Source organism: Triturus cristatus, chromosome 2_2 (assembly GCF_964204655.1).
Source record: "Triturus cristatus chromosome 2_2, aTriCri1.1, whole genome shotgun sequence".
NCBI classification, from domain to species: domain Eukaryota; kingdom Metazoa; phylum Chordata; class Amphibia; order Caudata; family Salamandridae; genus Triturus; species Triturus cristatus.
Window position 1 is genome coordinate 428,515,109 of NC_140582.1, and position 18,682 is coordinate 428,533,790.

At 42.1% G+C, this 18,682-nt stretch overlaps 1 protein-coding gene across 3 annotated transcripts in view; it reads left to right on the forward strand.

The window, feature by feature from the left end:
* The window catches only part of NOCT (nocturnin), a 33,583-nt gene extending 16,660 nt beyond the window's left edge, over positions 1–16,923 (forward strand). For all 3 annotated transcript variants that reach the window (XM_085641511.1, XM_085641509.1, XM_085641508.1), the window contains exons 2-3: positions 463–729; positions 10,992–16,923. In XM_085641511.1, the coding sequence (XP_085497637.1) occupies positions 471–729; positions 10,992–11,827 (1,095 nt within the window). In that variant the 5' untranslated portion in view covers positions 463–470 and the 3' untranslated portion in view covers positions 11,828–16,923. The remainder of the gene's footprint in view (positions 1–462; positions 730–10,991) is intronic.
* Positions 16,924–18,682: the final 1,759 nt, after the last annotated feature.

An 18,682-nucleotide genomic window follows, 5' to 3' on the forward strand; every position in this document is an offset into this window, starting at 1 on the left:
CTCAGATAGGGTGTCCTCTTCAGAGGGTTCACATATATTGCCACGGAAGGTGTTCCATTTCCCCCAAATTCGGGCCCATTTTTTGGGGCATCCCCTATGGATATATACTGCTTTTTTAGTTACCATTGCATTATCCATGTCTTGGCACCAATTTCTCTGGTTAGGAGTCCGTCCTGTTCCCCAATTATGTGCTATATTCTAACTTTTTTAATGTATATTCTTTGAGATTAATTAATTATGCACATGTGTTCGAATGATAAAATGCATTTAAAAAGCCGCATCTGCTGTTGGTCTAAATCCTAACTTGGATCAAATCTATCAGGGGCCAGGTTTGGCATCCATATCACCTCAGGCCATACGGTATTGTCTCAGATGCCGCCACAGAGGTGAGATTTATTAATTGTGAAATGACCCAGAGTTTGCTGGACTCAATTTAACCCTGCCCTCTTATTTCCTCCGCAGCGTGTTCGATGGGTAACAGTACAAGCAGGCTCTATAGCGCGCTTTCCAAAACACTCAGCAGCAGTGCTGTGCCCCAACCCCAGGTACAGAATCCACAAGATGAGGATGAACTTGATCCAATCGACCCAAAGGATCTCCTTGATGAATGTCACGAAGCTCTGAAATCAAGACCTGCACGACTGCAGAGGAATTTCGTGAATCTGATGAGCCTCTCCAGTAGTGACCAGCATCCCATTCGAGTCATGCAATGGAACGTTCTAGCACAAGGTATGCTGTATTTAAAACCTTTTGTCGGAGTGCTCAGCATTTGGGAGGATTATACCAGCCCAAAGAAATAGTGAAGGGACCTTTAAATCCACAAAACTTTTAATTTACAAGGACTGAAAACACTTTTCGTAACCGAGTTTAAAATTGCAAAACAGCAAATTTTAAATGCACTTTATTGGACGGACGGCACACAGTTACCACACCACCATCAAACTCCTCTATTTACGATCATTTTTTCACAACTGCTTATCCTCCTTCAGAACAGTTTTACACTCGTTTTGGAAAATACAATTTTGTGGTATTTTGATGTTTAGAACAGCACATTTAAAGACGACCGACCCCCACCAAAAAGAACTTCACAGTACCTCCCTGGTAGTTGTCAGGCCCTAACTTATCTTATAGGTGTGTGTTATATGAGTCCTATTTGGGCCCTCATGTACATCCAATGTAATATATAGATTTACGGCTCAGGGATCGTTGAACATCTAAAAACAGATCGATCCTTTGTCTTTAAGAGAACTTCCCCTGCTTTTGCACTTGCTTCACATGTTTTTGTTAGTGTTTTGTGTTGTACACTTTTATAATGGATACATGTTTTAATGGCTTAATTTCATTAACATCTGCGTGGGGTGAGGGGGTATATGTTGCTTTTTCATTCTTGAGTGGCTACTTTCTTTTTACTCTGTAGTTCTGTCCTTTCTTCAAGTCCAAGTGGTTGATAATGACTACACTGCATGCTGTTGCTTTACGTTCAGCAAAGGGACATAGTTCCCCTGTCCCTTTTTTAGGTCGAGCCAGGGCAGCGCATGCGCTGCTATGCAAGGCATGCTGTATTGAAGTGGGGGACTTAAAGCTGCGCCCAATCTCTGCCCACATTTTTCATTGGCTTGTGTCATTGTCCACTGTAAACTGTGGCTGTTCATTGGTCAAAAGGCTACGCAGTCCCTCCTTAGTACCGCCTTGTCTAATTTTGTAACCTCCCATGGCGACACCCCCTATTACGTATGTTGTTGCTCGGGAGGCTTTAATTACAGCTGCTGTACACTATTTCCTTAAAATAGCTTTGTCCTACCTGCTGTTGCAGGCAAAACACGCTCTTTCCTAACGCTTTTGAAAAATGTTATAGCATACATTTGCAATGCAGTAGGTCTCGCATTTGCGAGAGTTTAAGCTATTGGCATTGTAAATGACACAGCCTTTTATTTATCAGTTTTAAAAAAACACATAAAATTCATTGTCATTTACAATGCCAATAGCTCAAACTCTCATAAATTCGAGACCTATTGAATTGCAAATGCTTGTTTACACACCAACCCTGCATTATACCAATGTGTCATCAACTAGCTGAGGCCATTTTTAAATTTTTTTTTACTTTGCTTCATTACTAGGACTTGTGGCGGTCTTTTCTTGATCTATTTTTTGTCGTGTTATCTTGCTGCTTTCTCCTTACTTATAAGGTAACAGTGGTTCTGTTGGGTGAAAGTATTGCTTTGCGCATTCGGTTTAGTCAAGCATTTTTCCAACAATGTACATTAATTTGACTTTAAGCAACACACAAGACAGTTCAAATGCAACCAAAAATTCTTTATATATGAATTGCGTCATTCATATATGCATACATCAATATTTTCATGAGTGGCCGTCATGCAATGATGTGTTGACAGAAGTGACACAGTGAGAAATAGGTGCTCGGTGACAATGTGCGTGATATGTACAGTAGTTTAAAAGCGAATTTTTTGAAAGTGGCCAGGATGTGTCGAATAGTAAAACTGCGCTATGGAAGAGTTCTTTTTTGGCACAGGTTCTATACGAAGGTCCACAAATTAGTCGACGTTTCAACCCTAGTACTGCCCTCTTGATAGGTCAGTGCGGGTCTTCATCAGGACTTGAATTTAAGCGTGACGGCCTGGGAGTAAAAGAAGACTAAGTCAGGTGTGTTGTCACTAGAACAAGGATGATCTATGTGCTAAGGATGGTAGCTGACTCACCTTAGAAGGTCTAAGTCTATGGAGTAGGTAAAAATCCGGCGTTAGTGTCAGGATGGGGTTCACTCCAAAGGTTTATCCTATTGACGGGCCTGTGAAGTAGTTACACACATTGTGAATATTAGTAATATTGTGTAAAGTTGTTTGATAACGAGATAGGGGGGGCTTGACTCGCTCACCCTTGTTAATTCACTTGAGGCTCCATCATAGTGTTTGATATTGACGGTGTCTAGAAGATAATAAATAATAGAGGTGGTTAGCGTGAGAAAAGCCATGGCACCTATGCTGTGTGATGGGCTGGAGTGGTGCAAGGCTAACGCTCACCTATTTACTTGAGCGGTGCTGTCTATAATCCAGATCCTTCTACCTCATTAGTGTAGGTAGGAATGGGCTTCTTCAGACGAAATTTTACTGTAAAGAAGCAATAATGAGGTAAGGGTTAGATAGCCTCGAAACAGAAAGGGCGAGGTCTAAGATTAAACACGGTCTCTTCGGGATTCCCAATTACCTTGTTCTGAAGAAACGGACAGCCGGCCTGTGGGTCCTGGCTCGTCTGGTGTGAATCGGCAAAGAAGTCTGCGGTGAGTCTGCATATAAGCCTAGTGTGGCGTGGACGCCGAGCACTGGTGGTTGCTAGGCAATGGGTTACGCTAACGTCGATGAACGGGTCAAATTCCCATGCTGACGGAGTGCAAATCTGTCATCTGGGGGATTCTGTGTGCTAATTGGTGCGAGGCGGGAGCGTCACAGGACGTCACTACTCGTCAAACGTTGCCATAGTAACTACGTAAACAAAGTGTGTCATCTGAGGGATTCAAATGCGCCGATTGCTGTGACGCAAGTGTGGCGAGAGCAAGCCCGTCACTTGATATGGGCAATTTTGAATTCAAAGTGGGATATAGTGGAAACAAATCACAAAATAAGGAGTGTAATTAATAATGGCATATACATCGATCGACGTGAGCACTTAATTCGACAGACGGCATAGAAATACTGTCTACATACGTAAATTGTACTAGGGTACAGATAAACATGGTAAAATCAACATTAATTCTATTGTATATTATTTTGTGTTTTGTTCTAGTATGTCTGAAAAAGAAACTTTGTCATATAGTGAAGACTATATAGCCAAATTGATACATGATCAGGGAGCGTCTGGATTTCTACTAGGTTCTGATAGTTTCCGCAGACACTAGTCTGAATGAATAATTGGCCAAAATTGAGAGATTGGAGAAGAAGCTAATCAGAGCACGCCTTCACGGGCATGTATTGACAAAATATCTCCAGTCCAACATAATTCCCAAAGGCTTACAAGTACGTAATGAGCCGGCTATATTTATAGATATCCCGAAATTCAGAGAAGGATTCAGTTACGTAGCAAACAACTGCTCCAGGCATTGGATGGTCCTGGGGGTGGAAACCGCATTAGAATACGTTAAAAACTTAACAAAAGAAATGGAGAACCTTAAAAAGGAATTAATTGATGACACCTCCCTTTCCAACGCCAGGGAGGCATTAGAAAGAGCCGAAAAGACACTCTCTGACTTCAACACCATCACTCTGAATAGGAAGCTAGATAAGTTAGCCAAGGATATAAGGAACTACGACACGAATATAACTTATCCCTATTTATCGGACGACTATTACCAGCAAGACAGTCAGGGTTTCTTCAGCAATAGAAGTCGACAGGGACCCAGAAGATTTTACACCTTCTCAAATTCCTCTGTGGGAAGTGGCTCAGATACTGAATCTGACGGACCTTCCTCAAACCCACAAACCAACCAGGGTGCACGTTTTTTAGGAGAGGGCTACCGCCAACACAACAGGGGCGGAGGGAGAGCTCAGAACTGGGAGAGACCGAGAGGATGGAACAGGGGGAGGAACACCCAGCAAGGTACATCACGAGTTCGGTTCTACCAACCGGAGACACACGGGGAAATATCTACACGGAGGCAAACTTACAGATGGTAGAGGCCCATACTCCTTTTGTCCAGGTGCCTGACCAATCGGGAACTACTCTACATCCCATACTCTATTTGAGTGAAGCCAACAACACGCTTCCCATGATCCAGAATAGCACCAACTCATCTGATCCAATCATCAACTTATCAAGTCACATTATGTCTCAGGCTGAGAAAGACGTACTTGCCAAAGGACTTTCCTTCGTCCCTACAACCATCCCGGACTCTTTCCAGATTAAAATCGAGCTGCACCGCTTCTTTCGCAAAATCAGATTAAAGTACTATTTCAGCAAAAATACCTATAACCCGGTACCTGCTGCCACAGGATTTAGACCCATTTCAACCTTCACCCCAGGGTCACATATGGTGAGTGAAAAAATACTTGCATATGAGAAGATTGTACTTGAGGAAACTATGCAAATTGTGGCAGAAAGAAAGTACATAAAGTACAACATCAGCAAAGAGGAAAAATGTGCCCTACGATCCTTGAGCGATAATAAAAACATCATTATCAAATCAGCAGATAAGGGTGGTGCAGTGGTACTTCAAAACACAGACGACTATGTGGATGAGCTTGAACGGCAACTAGGAATGGAGGATAGTTACCAACCGACCCCACGTGACCCGATGCCTCTTCTTAAATCTATGATAGAAAAAGTGACCAAAGGAGGTCTCTCCAATGGATTCCTAAGCCAGCATGAACATGACTTCCTCAACAGCAAAAACCCTCGAACACCGACCATCTACACCTTACCTAAAATACACAAACGATTGGAGAAGCCACCCGGAAGACCTATTGTCTCGGGATGTGGCTCGATCCTGGAGCCACTCAATCAATTTATAGACCATTTTTTACAACCCTTCGTGTCTAAAACGAAATCACACATAAGGGACACGACACATGCCATCCAAATACTGGAAGGACAGGCATTTGATCCCCAGACCCAGCTCTTGGTCACACTAGACGTGTCCTCCTTGTACACTTCAATTCCTCAAGACACGGCATTGGACATCGTCAGAAACACATTGGACTCCAGACAAAGACCGCATTGGATCCCCACTGAATTTTTGATCTCTTTACTTGACATTGCCATGAAAAAGAACTACTTCACATTCAAGAAACAATTTTATTATCAGTGCAAGGGCGTGGCCATGGGGGCTACATATGCCCCAAGTCTGGCGAATGTGTACATGGACCATTATGAAGAAGAACATCTATATAGTCTGGACAACCCATACCTGAATGCCATCGCGGTATGGAAGCGCTATATAGACGACGTGATAAGGATTTGGAATGGGGACAACAGTGAACTCAATAATTTCTTTACCTGGCTAAACATGAGATCTACAGATATCCAGTTCACAATGACGAGCAATAACGAATCAATCGATTTTCTTGACTTAACATTCCGCTCTCAAGATAATCTGTTATACTGTGATCTGTATCGCAAACCAATGGAAAGAAACTCTTTACTCAAATACCAGTCCCATCACCCACGCAGCCTGCGAGACAACCTCCCTTATGGCCAATTCCTCAGACTGAGGAGGAACTGCACGAGAAGGACAGACTACTTCAGGGAATCTGAAATACTAGTATCCAGACTCAGAGAGAGAGGTTATCCAAGAGGTCTACTCAAACGGGCAAAGAAACGGGCATGGTATTGCCCCCGGGAGCAACTGTTGGAGACCAACCAAAAACAACCAGAGGGAGAAAAAATAGTCTGTGTGACTACATTTAACACTAAAAGCAATGAAATAAAGAAAGTTGTAAAGAAATACTGGAACCTGGTAGCGAGTGAACTACAGACATCACAAGACCCGACATTCGCCTTCAAGAGAGGTAAAAACATCAAGGATTCGGTGGTGAATGCATATTTGGACACACCCAAACAACCTGACCTCCGGGACCTTTTGAGGTTGGCACCTGTAACTGGACACCATAAATGTGGGCAATGCAAGGCGTGCGACGTATGCTATGAAGGAACTACATTCACATACACTGGAAGAACATACAAACTTTCCCAATTCACAAACTGTAACAGCATGAATGTTATTTATGCCATCCAATGCCCATGCGGACTTACATATGTGGGACAAACAACTCAGAAAGTGAAAACGCGTATTCTGCAACACATGAGCAGGTTAAGGTACATGGTACATGGGGCCCCAATGGTAGAGCACTATGCCTCACACAATCACTCCCCCAACAACATCACATGGTGGGTACTTGAAAAGATTGTCCCCAGCAGCAGGGGTGGGTCAATAGCGAGGTTGCTGAACTACAAGGAGTGTAGATGGATCCATTTACTTAACTCGGTCCAGAATGGGTTGAATGAGATGGAGGAGATCTCAAGACAAATGGGCCTACTTTGATCACCCCTTAACGCGGTATACAGGAGTCGCTTGATTACATAATACTGGCTGAATCATCCAACATACTTTAGATTCACTGAGTGTAATATAATCTTTCCTTCCGCCCCCCCGTTCAAGCGGGTTTAGAACTACCTGACTTTTTGATCTATGTCCTGTTTGGTACTCCGTGATTTGGTCTATGTTATGTGCATGACTGCTATCACCGTAATCCTTTAATGTTGATTTTACCATGTTTATCTGTACCCTAGTACAATTTACGTATGTAGACAGTATTTCTATGCCGTGTGTCGAATTAAGTGCTCACGTCGATCGATGTATATGCCATTATTAATTACACTCCTTATTTTGTGATTTGTTTCCACTATATCCCACTTTGAATTCAAAATTGCCCATATCAAGTGACGGGCTTGCTCTCGCCACACTTGCGTCACAGCAATCGGCGCATCTGAATCCCTCAGATGACACACTTTGTTTACGTAGTTACTATGGCAACGTTTGACGAGCAGTGACGTCCTGTGACGCTCCCGCCTCGCACCAATTAGCACACAGAATCCCCCAGATGACAGATTTGCACTCCGTCAGCATGGGAATTTGACCCGTTCATCGACGTTAGCGTAACCCATTGCCTAGCAACCACCAGTGCTCGGCGTCCACGCGCACGCCACACTAGGCTTATATGCAGACTCACCGCAGACTTCTTTGCCGATTCACACCAGACGAGCCAGGACCCACAGGCCGGCTGTCCGTTTCTTCAGAACAAGGTAATTGGGAATCCCGAAGAGACCGTGTTTAATCTTAGACCTCGCCCTTTCTGTTTCGAGGCTATCTAACCCTTACCTCATTATTGCTTCTTTACAGTAAAATTTCGTCTGAAGAAGCCCATTCCTACCTACACTAATGAGGTAGAAGGATCTGGATTATAGACAGCACCGCTCAAGTAAATAGGTGAGCGTTAGCCTTGCACCACTCCAGCCCATCACACAGCATAGGTGCCATGGCTTTTCTCACGCTAACCACCTCTATTATTTATTATCTTCTAGACACCGTCAATATCAAACACTATGATGGAGCCTCAAGTGAATTAACAAGGGTGAGCGAGTCAAGCCCCCCCTATCTCGTTAGTCGTTATCAAACAACTTTACACAATATTACTAATATTCACAATGTGTGTAACTACTTCACAGGCCCGTCAATAGGATAAACCTTTGGAGTGAACCCCATCCTGACACTAACGCCGGATTTTTACCTACTCCATAGACTTAGACCTTCTAAGGTGAGTCAGCTACCATCCTTAGCACATAGATCATCCTTGTTCTAGTGACAACACACCTGACTTAGTCTTCTTTTACTCACAGGCCGTCACGCTTAAATTCAAGTCCTGATGAAGACCCGCACTGACCTATCAAGAGGGCAGTACTAGGGTTGAAACGTCGACTAATTTGTGGACCTTCGTATAGAACCTGTGCCAAAAAAGAACTCTTCCATAGCGCAGTTTTACTATTCGACACATCCTGGCCACTTTAAAAAAATTCGCTTTTAAACTACTGTACATATCACGCACATTGTCACCGAGCGCCTATTTCTCACTGTGTCACTTCTGTCAACACATCATTGCATGACGGCCACTCATGAAAATATTGATGTATGCATATATGAATGACGCAATTCATATATAAAGAATTTTTGGTTGCATTTGAACTGTCTTGTGTGTTGCTTAAAGTCAAATTAATGTACATTGTTGGAAAAAGGCTTCACTAAACCGAATGCGCAAAGCAATACTTTCACCCAACAGAACCACTGTTACCTTATAAACTTACTGCCCAGGTTCTGAGGGATACTGGGTTACCCCATTGTTTTTTTGAATATGAATGCTTTCTCCTTACTGGAATGTTAATTTATCAGTTCCTTCTTTAAATTCTCTTTTTTTTTTTTCAAAGTCTCTTCTATTTTTTTTCTTCACAAAGTCTCTTCTTCCTCGACTTATATAATTGAAGACCATCTTAAAGCAGTACACCTAGTTGCTTCTCAGTGATCGAGCCTGGTTTTGCTTCTAGAATCTTTCAGTGGATTTCTAATTTTTTGGTTCTGTGCAGGAATCCCAGTTGAGGCTAAGAATTGTATCAGCGTTAAAGGTAGTCTAGCTACCACAGGAAACATAATCATTTTACTCATTTGAGTGACCTGTTTCTGAGGGCTGCTTCATTCTTATGGAACTGGACCCAACCATTAAAAATGTTGCATTACCTATGGAATGCCCTTAAGGATTACCAGAATAGAAATACTTTTGGATATCATTTCTACATAATGCGGTATCTGGTGTTCAACAAAATGCTCACAAATGCAAAAGTGGATTGGGGCCTGGGTTAGGTATCAGCATCCTCTCAGACCATCTAACAATCCCATCAGCGTTTTGAATGAATGAATGAAAGAAAGCATCTAATAGCTCTGTATAGCGTACTGATCTTCTCAACTGGGTTAGGTCTTAAAATACTGGCGTTCCTCTGCTTCCTTGCAAGAGGACAGTAGGTTAAACCAGACTTAAATAGCATGAAATTGAAACAGGCTATGTAGGGGTTGAAAATATCTATTGTAGCATTGTTTAGTGGCTCTGTCTGTTTTTATGAGGTGACTTAATAACTTGGGATTCCAGTTGGGTATCTTGTTTGAACGGCATAATGAATTGGTGTCAGCCATCTTCTTGCATACCCAACCAATGGATTTGAATCTGATATTGTCTCAGGTAATGGACTTTCCATTTTTAACTTTCATATGATGATGTTCAATACTTGACTATTAAGACAATGATTCTGGTTGTGATTACTTCAGCCAGAAACGGAAGTTAATAATAAGCACTGTCATCTTAGTTACACTAAATTGTATTTCCAAATGATAATATAACCATATGATGTAAAAAATATATTCTGGCCAAAGCTCTAACAGATTTTCATTTTAACGAGCCTACATAGGAGGTACCAATTTTCTTTCTTTAACCCCATCAAGCTATTGGAGAAGCGAGCTTGCCCCTGCTGAATCCCAAAAAGCTCTGTTGTTCAGTTTAAGGTGGCGTAAGTACAGAATGGACTGGACACCGTTGGTTAGCCAGCAAGGATTGTCCAAGTGGCACAGCAGTAACTAAGATACACTCATACTGAACTGTTTCTTCTATTAAGTAGTGTGATTTATGTAGCTCGTAAAACGCCAATGAATGCATGTTCTAACAGTAGAACGAAGTTTTGCAGCCACTACTTTTCTGAGGATAGGTTGGAGTGCTGCGTTTTTGCCGGTTGTTTGACAAATGTCTACTTAGTGTTCTTTGTATGCATTTGTCAAACATTCTGCAATAACGGTGTGGACAATTTCCTCAGTATTTTATTCCTACCTCCGATACCTCGATGCAAATTTGTTGGGTAATGCTGGGTAGGTCTTTCAGAAGACCTGGAATTTTCAGATGCAGTAGTTACTAATAAAAGAAAAACCTGCATACCTTAGTTAATGTTGGTTTCTTATAGATACGGTTTCTTTTCTGCAAGTTCTTTCTCATGTCTGCTTTCCCTCATGTTCTTCATCCTTTCTGGGCCCCTATGTGGTTCATAAATATCAGAGTACTGAGAATCACTGGCTCAAGGGTGCCATTTACATTTCAGCCTGTAAGTACTACAGAGCACCAGCGAGATACTGTGAACCTAATGTGGCATGAACACGTTTCCAGGGTCTTAGCATGGAAAATGGCCTACAGCACTAGATAAACATGTGCAGCAGAAACACGTTAATGATAACAAACCATTTTACTCTGCTATTAATTTCTTGTAATCCTGTAGTAATTCAAAGGTGACTGCTTTCTCTCTCTTTGATCGAATAATCATTGTGCCATAATTTGCACAAATGAGAAAGTTTGATATGTTTTTGAAAAAGTGTTTTACTACCTTTCTGTTTTTCCATTTAGCTCTTGGAGAAGGCACAGACAATTTCATAAAGTGTCCCATGGAAGCTCTCAAGTGGGAAGAAAGAAAATATCTAATCCTTGAGGAAATTGTCACTTATTGCCCAGACATCCTTTGCCTGCAGGAAGTGGACCATTTCTTTGATACCTTCCAGCCAGTCCTCAGCAGGATGGGCTACCAATGCACGTTCCTCCCAAAGCCATGGTCGCCGTGTCTGGATGTACAACACAATAATGGACCAGATGGTTGTGCTTTGTTCTTCCTCAAAGATCGCTTTCAGCTTGTAAGTAGCAACAACATTCGTTTAACTGCTCTGTCCCTGAAAACGAACCAAGTGGCCATAGCTGAAACACTGCAGTGCAATAAGACTGGCAGGCTACTTTGCATCGCAGTCACTCACTTAAAAGCTCGGACCGGTTGGGAGAGGTTCCGTTCGGCTCAGGGATCAAACTTACTCCAAAACCTGCAGGATATAACTCAAGGAGCAAATATTCCCCTTATCATCTGTGGAGACTTCAATGCAGAGCCCACTGAAGAAGTTTATAAACACTTTGCTTCCTCCAGCCTGAATCTGAACAGTGCATATAAGCTTTTGAGCCATGATGGGCAGTCTGAGCCCCCATACACATCATGGAAGATTCGTCCTTCTGGGGAGAGTTGCCACACACTGGATTATATATGGTACTCCCAAAATGCCTTAAATGTTGTTGCTGCTTTAGGAATGCCAACTGAAGAGCAGATTGGACCCAATAGGTTGCCGTCATTTAGCTATCCCTCAGATCACCTTTCTCTAGTGTGTGACTTCACGTTTAGTGAAGAGCCCAACATACTACTCTAATTCGGACCGACTTTGTTTCTTTTTAATCCTACTGATTGGACTCCGGCAAAAATGGGCTTGTGCAAAATAACTGTTTTACACGAGATACAGCTGCCAGTGCTTTAGGCCTGCTGGACATGATCTGATCCTGCTAATAGATTGCTGCTTTTGGTTGAACACCAAGTCAAAACAACTGCAATGCTTGTTCATTTAGGGTCGTACTATATGTCCTTGTATTTTTCTGTCCATTTGGAACCTTTTTTTAAATTGTGTGAGAATATTTCCATGCTAAAGACTGAAAACTCCTGCATTGTCATGAACGTTGAAAACCTAACATAGTACCATGCATAGAAAAGGTCTGTTTTCTGTCTTGTCATTGCATGTGACTGGAGACAGATCTCAGCACTTCATGAGGCAAAGCTGTACTTGACCACAGAAAGGCCAACCTGTGATAAACCTCATACAGCTTAATTGCACACTATTTATAAAAGAGTCCATCGTCAGCTAGCTAGTCAGGGTAATTTTAAAACCATGTTATTACCATCATAGATACTCATTTTCCATTCTTTATTTTAGCCCCTACCTCGCAAGCTCCTGTTTTTATAATTCTCTTCAGTATTCCAGTTTCTATCCACTCATTAGGGTTTTAGTTCATTAGGTCTTCCTCTGCTCCATAATCTAATAAACCCTTGAGTAAACTCGTGCAATATGCCTGTCTAGATAAACGGTTGGTATTTGACAGAAAATGGTGTCAAGCGAAGAGTTTGTCAGATTACAATAACTGTTTCCAGAATCTATTTTACTGCTGTTATCCATGTATTTGATTTCCCATGGTAATCTCTTTATCACATGTGGGTCTTCTATTTGAATTGCTGGATGTAAAAAACAAACATTTAAATGTGTCTACACATTTACAGAATGTAACAAAAAATGTATTTTGAGTGAAGAATGTTAACTTTAATATTTATCAATATAATTAGGTGATAGTTCACACATCTGTATATCATTTAATTTTTCTATGTAAAAACAATACATGGAAAATATTTGTTACGACGCTCTCGTTTTAAAAAATGTTCCCAAACATTTGTGCCACTATGCCCTTGTTCCGTTTTCTAACAGCAAAGATGGGTCGAAAATAGTAATGGAACGCATAAATTGGTTAAAAAGTGATATTCAAAATCAGTCTTTCTGAACAGGTGTCCTTAAAAGATTTGGCATTTGCAAAATATGTTGGCTGCGTTAATTCTTCCACTAGAAAATACAAACTGAAGATATACAGTGTCATAAGACCCTACATGTGCGATAAGTTGCTGAAAATAGCGTATCTGAAATAAGGTGCCTCGCTCATGAAAGTAGTTGAGAGTAATTTAGAGGTTCTTTATTAACTACTTACCGAGAGGCAACTCTGTTTTCCCAAGATTACATTTGTGTCCTAGGTGCTTCTGCTCATAGAGAATATAGTAAGTTTTCTTTTCAATACGGTAAGCAGGCTCACTGAGAAGGGAGGCTGGGTGAGGGGCTTGCGGCTTATCGAAACACTCTGTTTTGTCATTATTGGTTACTTTTTATGTGCTATCCTATCTACCCACTTCTCCAGAAAGCACATTTTGTACTTGCCAATATAAAATAGCTTTACCTAAACTTATGAGAACTTTGTCAAGCTAATAGTTTACCTCAAATTTAGTAATGCAAAGTGTTTTTTGTACAGTTAGATCCTTGGCTAAAAGAAGGCATGCGCATATGCCCTATTTGCTCAATTGATACAGGACTTGTCAATGCTATGTTAATCTTTGCTCTTAAATTGGGAAGCTGTGCTTCTCCATCGTAGTTTTTTCTTTGATATTAGCCAACTGTGCCAAAGTGGGTCCCACCTAGTTTCTACATAGAATCTCCTCACCTTTCCACATTTTGGGTGTGACACTGGTGTACATGGATCTTTCACCTGCACCCACCTAGTCCTGAAGCCAGCTTCTATCCTTAAACCTCTGGGATGCATTTCTTGATCAGTGTCGCTCCTTCAGTGTGAAAAATGAGCCAGCCTAGTCACCGAAAGGCAGTCTACTAGTCGTTATTAGTTAAAATCTTTTTCTTTGTTAGATGACAGTTGAAGTATTTTTAGGTTAATTGCATTTTTATAACTTTACTGCTATGTATAACAATGACTGAACCTACCTTTTTCTAATATGGAGCGTCTTTACTGTTGCATGTTTAGACGACTGTTAGAGGACACATACACTGTCTCCTTAACTGACCTTAGTGTAGGTAATTGAAACGATTTCTAACGCAAATTTAAAAATCCGTACAGGGCAGGTAAGCTAGATATGTACCTGGTGCTTAGGCTTTTGAGATGGTGCATCCTCCGAGGACATTTACCGTTCTATAGGCCTTGCAAAGTTTTCTTCCCCCAAATTGAGAATTCCTTTTCTTTAACAAAGAATACTAGTCTTCTCTGGCTCTATCAAACAGACGTTTGAGCTCACTATCTGACTCCCTTTATCAACCCCTTTCTATAGCCTGTAAAAGGCTTTGCCCTTGCATTAACAGAGGCCTCTATCACGGAGTTTGAACCAGACCATTCTCTCGCCCCATGATAGATCAGTGAACCAGTGGAAGAGGTGTGGCGCAGCGGCCAGGGTGCCTGACTCTGGACTACAGGGTTCACGGTTCGATCCCCGGTGCCTGCGGTAGGTTAGCCCAGCACTATGTGACTCTGGGCAATAGCTCGCTTAATCTTCCCAAGGGCCCCCAACGCCGGGACACCATTTCGGAGGTAGCTGTGCGCTTTACAAATACTGGTATTTCATTTCAACCACACTTGTTGAATTCCCCTGGGTTGTAGTTACTGGGTATATCCTTTCACAACAGGGAGGTGGGAGGATGGAGGGTCGTTCCCTCATCCCTCCACCTAGATCCAACATTCTTCCAAAACTTAACAGGTATTGGACAGAGTGCACACCTGCTCAGCCAACTATTTGATAATGACACTCTAGTCCCTGGTTAGCAGACCCTACTATACTCCTTCCTTTAGCCCCCCCCCCCCCCACCCCCATCCATCCAGGTTCGCTATAGACCTACCATTACCCTCCCTAGAGGAAGATGAGCTCTTACACACAATAGATAAGTTATTTCAGTGGCTTCTCTTTGAACGCAAACATTGAGTTGGTGGACTTGCCCTGAACAACTCATGTTAACAATATTGCAAATAGAATGTTTGTGTACACACACTTTATTATGCTTAGAAACATGGAAGGGATGGGGGAAGTTTCAAGTCTTGATCTCTCATTATTGGTCATCATCTTGGGCAAATGTTAACCTTACAATCTAACTAGTATGTCAATAAAAAGTCCGTGGGAATATGCAACATGCAAACAGACTCCATCTGACATTTTTTAAATATTAATTTTTTCGCGCAATCTGCTGTTGGCCCCCTTTCATTTTTCTCAGTTACAGAAACGGACTATTTTAAAGCTGTGCATTTGGATCACCAGTGAGGGGTTCCTTTAGGAGTCTCCCTTTAATTTTGCAGAGGAGGCTTCCTGGGCATTTGTTTCTGATGCCACTGATAGCCCAAAGAATTAGAAGATCGACTGATCTTTCACTCTGGCCATAATCTTTTGCAGGTGTCTCGTTTAAGATATACAAGCTCTCACCCAGGAGCACCCAATCTTTAAGACATTGACAGTTAGGCTTCTAAACTATGGCACTCGTCTGAGCAGCATGTATTGACGTTCTAAAGACAGTCACTACAAAAGCAAATCTTTTACTGTTTCAGAAAGCTATTTGGCATGGCAATATTTGCAACTTGGATTATCTTGGGCAGAATAGAACACACAGATGTTACTTCATCTTTAAATTATGAATACACAATGTGGTTTTTTTTTTTTTTAAGCGATGCAGTCAGTGCAGCACTATTAAATAAACTATTGTATGGAAATCCAAAGGAGGACTGTCTAGTCTAGTGAGCTGTCTTGCACAAATCAATACTCTAGCCTTTAAAAATAATAATGGTTCTAGCATTATCAAGCAATGATTATTAAAAGTGCTCAACTAGCAACAGATGTTTTAATTAGTATTTAGTAGTTGTTGTGACATACAATGGAATACTTCCAAAATGTTGTTCCAATTGAGCTGCTAGTCAACTTTTTCTTTCTGCATTTTCGTGTTGTCACTAAGCAATATTTGTGATGCTTGGGCAAGATCTTGGAACAATTACCTTTTGGTATCGTATCTGGTCCTTTGCTCAGGGCAGAGTAGTTACAAAGTACGTTTTTCTAGGTGGATGTTTTCATGCTGGGGCTCACTCTACCAAAACGAAGACTGTGGCAGTAGCACTAACCCTTTCCCTGAAAATCTGTAAGTGACTTCATTGAGATCAGTCCTATTCTCCTGCAACTGTCTGTTTAGATTAGGATTTGGGTTAGGGGTAAGATGACCTCAAATCTCTCTTCAAGCAATGGCCAATATCTGTTTTTTAAAAGGGATTTAAATGATGCACTAACCTTTCAGTTTTCACAATGAAATCCCCAAATATGTTTCCAAAATAATTTGTCACTTCTGTTTTCCTCCCCCAGCCCCATAAGAAAATATTTGTGTGTTGTAAAGCAAAAGGTGGCTTGCAAGGTTTTGATGAGAGGAACACTTGTTTTTCATCTATTCATTTAAGGTGGTCATTTCTGTGTTTATTGAAGCCAGATGTCTGTTTTAGGCAAATTCCTACTGTTCAGCGCAAAGCGCACCATGTTACAAGTATTGGCGGTAACAGGACAGACAGGCTATGTGCCTTGCATAAAGGTCCTCACTTGATCACTAAAGAATATTTTTTGTTTCGTTTCAGCAGAACTTCCTGCTGTCTTCAGTAGTTGTTTCTGAACGTTAGGCTGTACTCAAACTGATGCTATGTTTGGGTGAAAGTAAAAAAAATTGTTGTCTTTTCCAGATAAAGATGCATGATGAACGTATATGTATGTTTAAATTTGTGTAAGTCCGCCTAATGTCTTCGCCTCAAAGAAAGTATTTTTATTATATTATTTATATACTATAACTTAAACATAATTTATGTAAGAAAATGTTCTCATAGATGTCTACACAAATGGTGCAAATAAATTATTCAACTTCAATTTGAGTCTTTTAGTTTTACATTCATGATGTGGAGTTCTCAACGATGTTTAAATGTTGATTGCACACTAATAGGTGACCTTTCTAGAGTACGTTTTTGTTGAATTTCGATCTACATCAGATGTTTTCTTCACCCCCAACCAGTATGAGTCACGAGTGACAATTGAGAGCAAAAAGGCGGCTCATAATATCAAGTGGAACCCAGGTAGCAAAATTAAATTCAAGCCATGCAATTAATCATGTGGAAATAGTTGATAATCTGCTTCATATAATGTCACAATCCTGTTGATTAGACCATCGCAGACATACTTCGGAGTGCACCATGTTTTTAGGTCTCGCCTGGCTATCGCGTAAGCGATCGCTCAGCGAGACTTACGTAGGGGCTTCAGAAAATGCTCCCAAAGGCTTCCCAGGCGGATCGGGTGGCGGTTATGCGCACAACCACGCGCATTCCATTTGCCACCAGCTACTTCCTGCGTGTGCGCCGCCTCACGCATTCAGAGAGCTTTAGTAAGGGGCACAAGACCTTAGGAATGCGGTTTATGGCCAGTGCATGTGAGGCATTCAAGCGCGAAGCTGGCATCTGGCATCGGACTTGAAAGCAGCAGACTGCTTTCGCCAGTGCGCTCTGGGCCTCACTTCCTGAATCCCCTCTTACAACAATTAACTTTCGCTATAACTCACACCCCATATGCTCGTTCCCTCCCACCCTTCCTTTAATGTCCGCTTTTCTTGTTGTTTACAAACCCCGCCACATACTGCTGCACGCCTCACACTGCTGCACGCCTCACACTGCTGCATGCCTCACACTGCTGCACGCCTCACACTGCTGCACGCCGCACACTGCTGCACGCCGCACACGCCACACACTGCTGCATGCCGCACACTGCTGCACGCCGCACACTGCTGCACACTGCTACACGCCGCACACTGCTGCATTACTCACTGCTGCATGCTGCACGACACTGCTGCACGCCGCACACTGCTGCATGCCGCACACTGCTGCATTACTCACTGCTGCATGCTGCACGACACTGCTGCACGCCGCTGCACGCCACACAGTGCTGCACGCCGCACAGTGCTGCACGCCGCACAGTGCTGCACGCCGCACAGTGCTGCACGCCGCACACTGCTGCACGCCGCACACTGCTGCACGCCGCACACTGCTGCACGCCGCACACTGCTGCACGCCGCACACTGCTGCACGCCGCACACTGCTACACGCCGCACACTGCTGACCTCCACACACTGCTTTTATGCGAGTTTATGCTACTGACATTGTAAATGACAATGCCTTTTATTTCTTTTAAAACCAAAACCTAAATAAAAGGCATTGTAATTTTACAATGCCAGTAGCTCAAACTTATAAATGCAAGGCCTATTGCATTGCAAATGCTTGATCATTATTCAATTAACCTTTTTTTCATCACTTTGCAATATCCACCTCCGATACTTATACATTGTTACTGCCTTGGTGGTGTCCCACTGACCCATATGGTACAGTTGAAATGTTGAAATCTTGCAAGAGGCATGATGTGAAAAATTATCCCCTACTCACTCCAACAGTCATGGATTCACCATTTATTTTCCAAGGCCAAAACAATACATTATCTACTTTGAATCTTTGACTTTCACCAGCGGGTTTTAGTTTTCTCCTGGTCCAAGTAGTGCATACCATGAGAGGTCGCAATACGAGTAACATCCATATTAATGTCCCCTAAAGTAACCTCTGCTCCCTGTGGTGTGATGCATGGTTTTTAG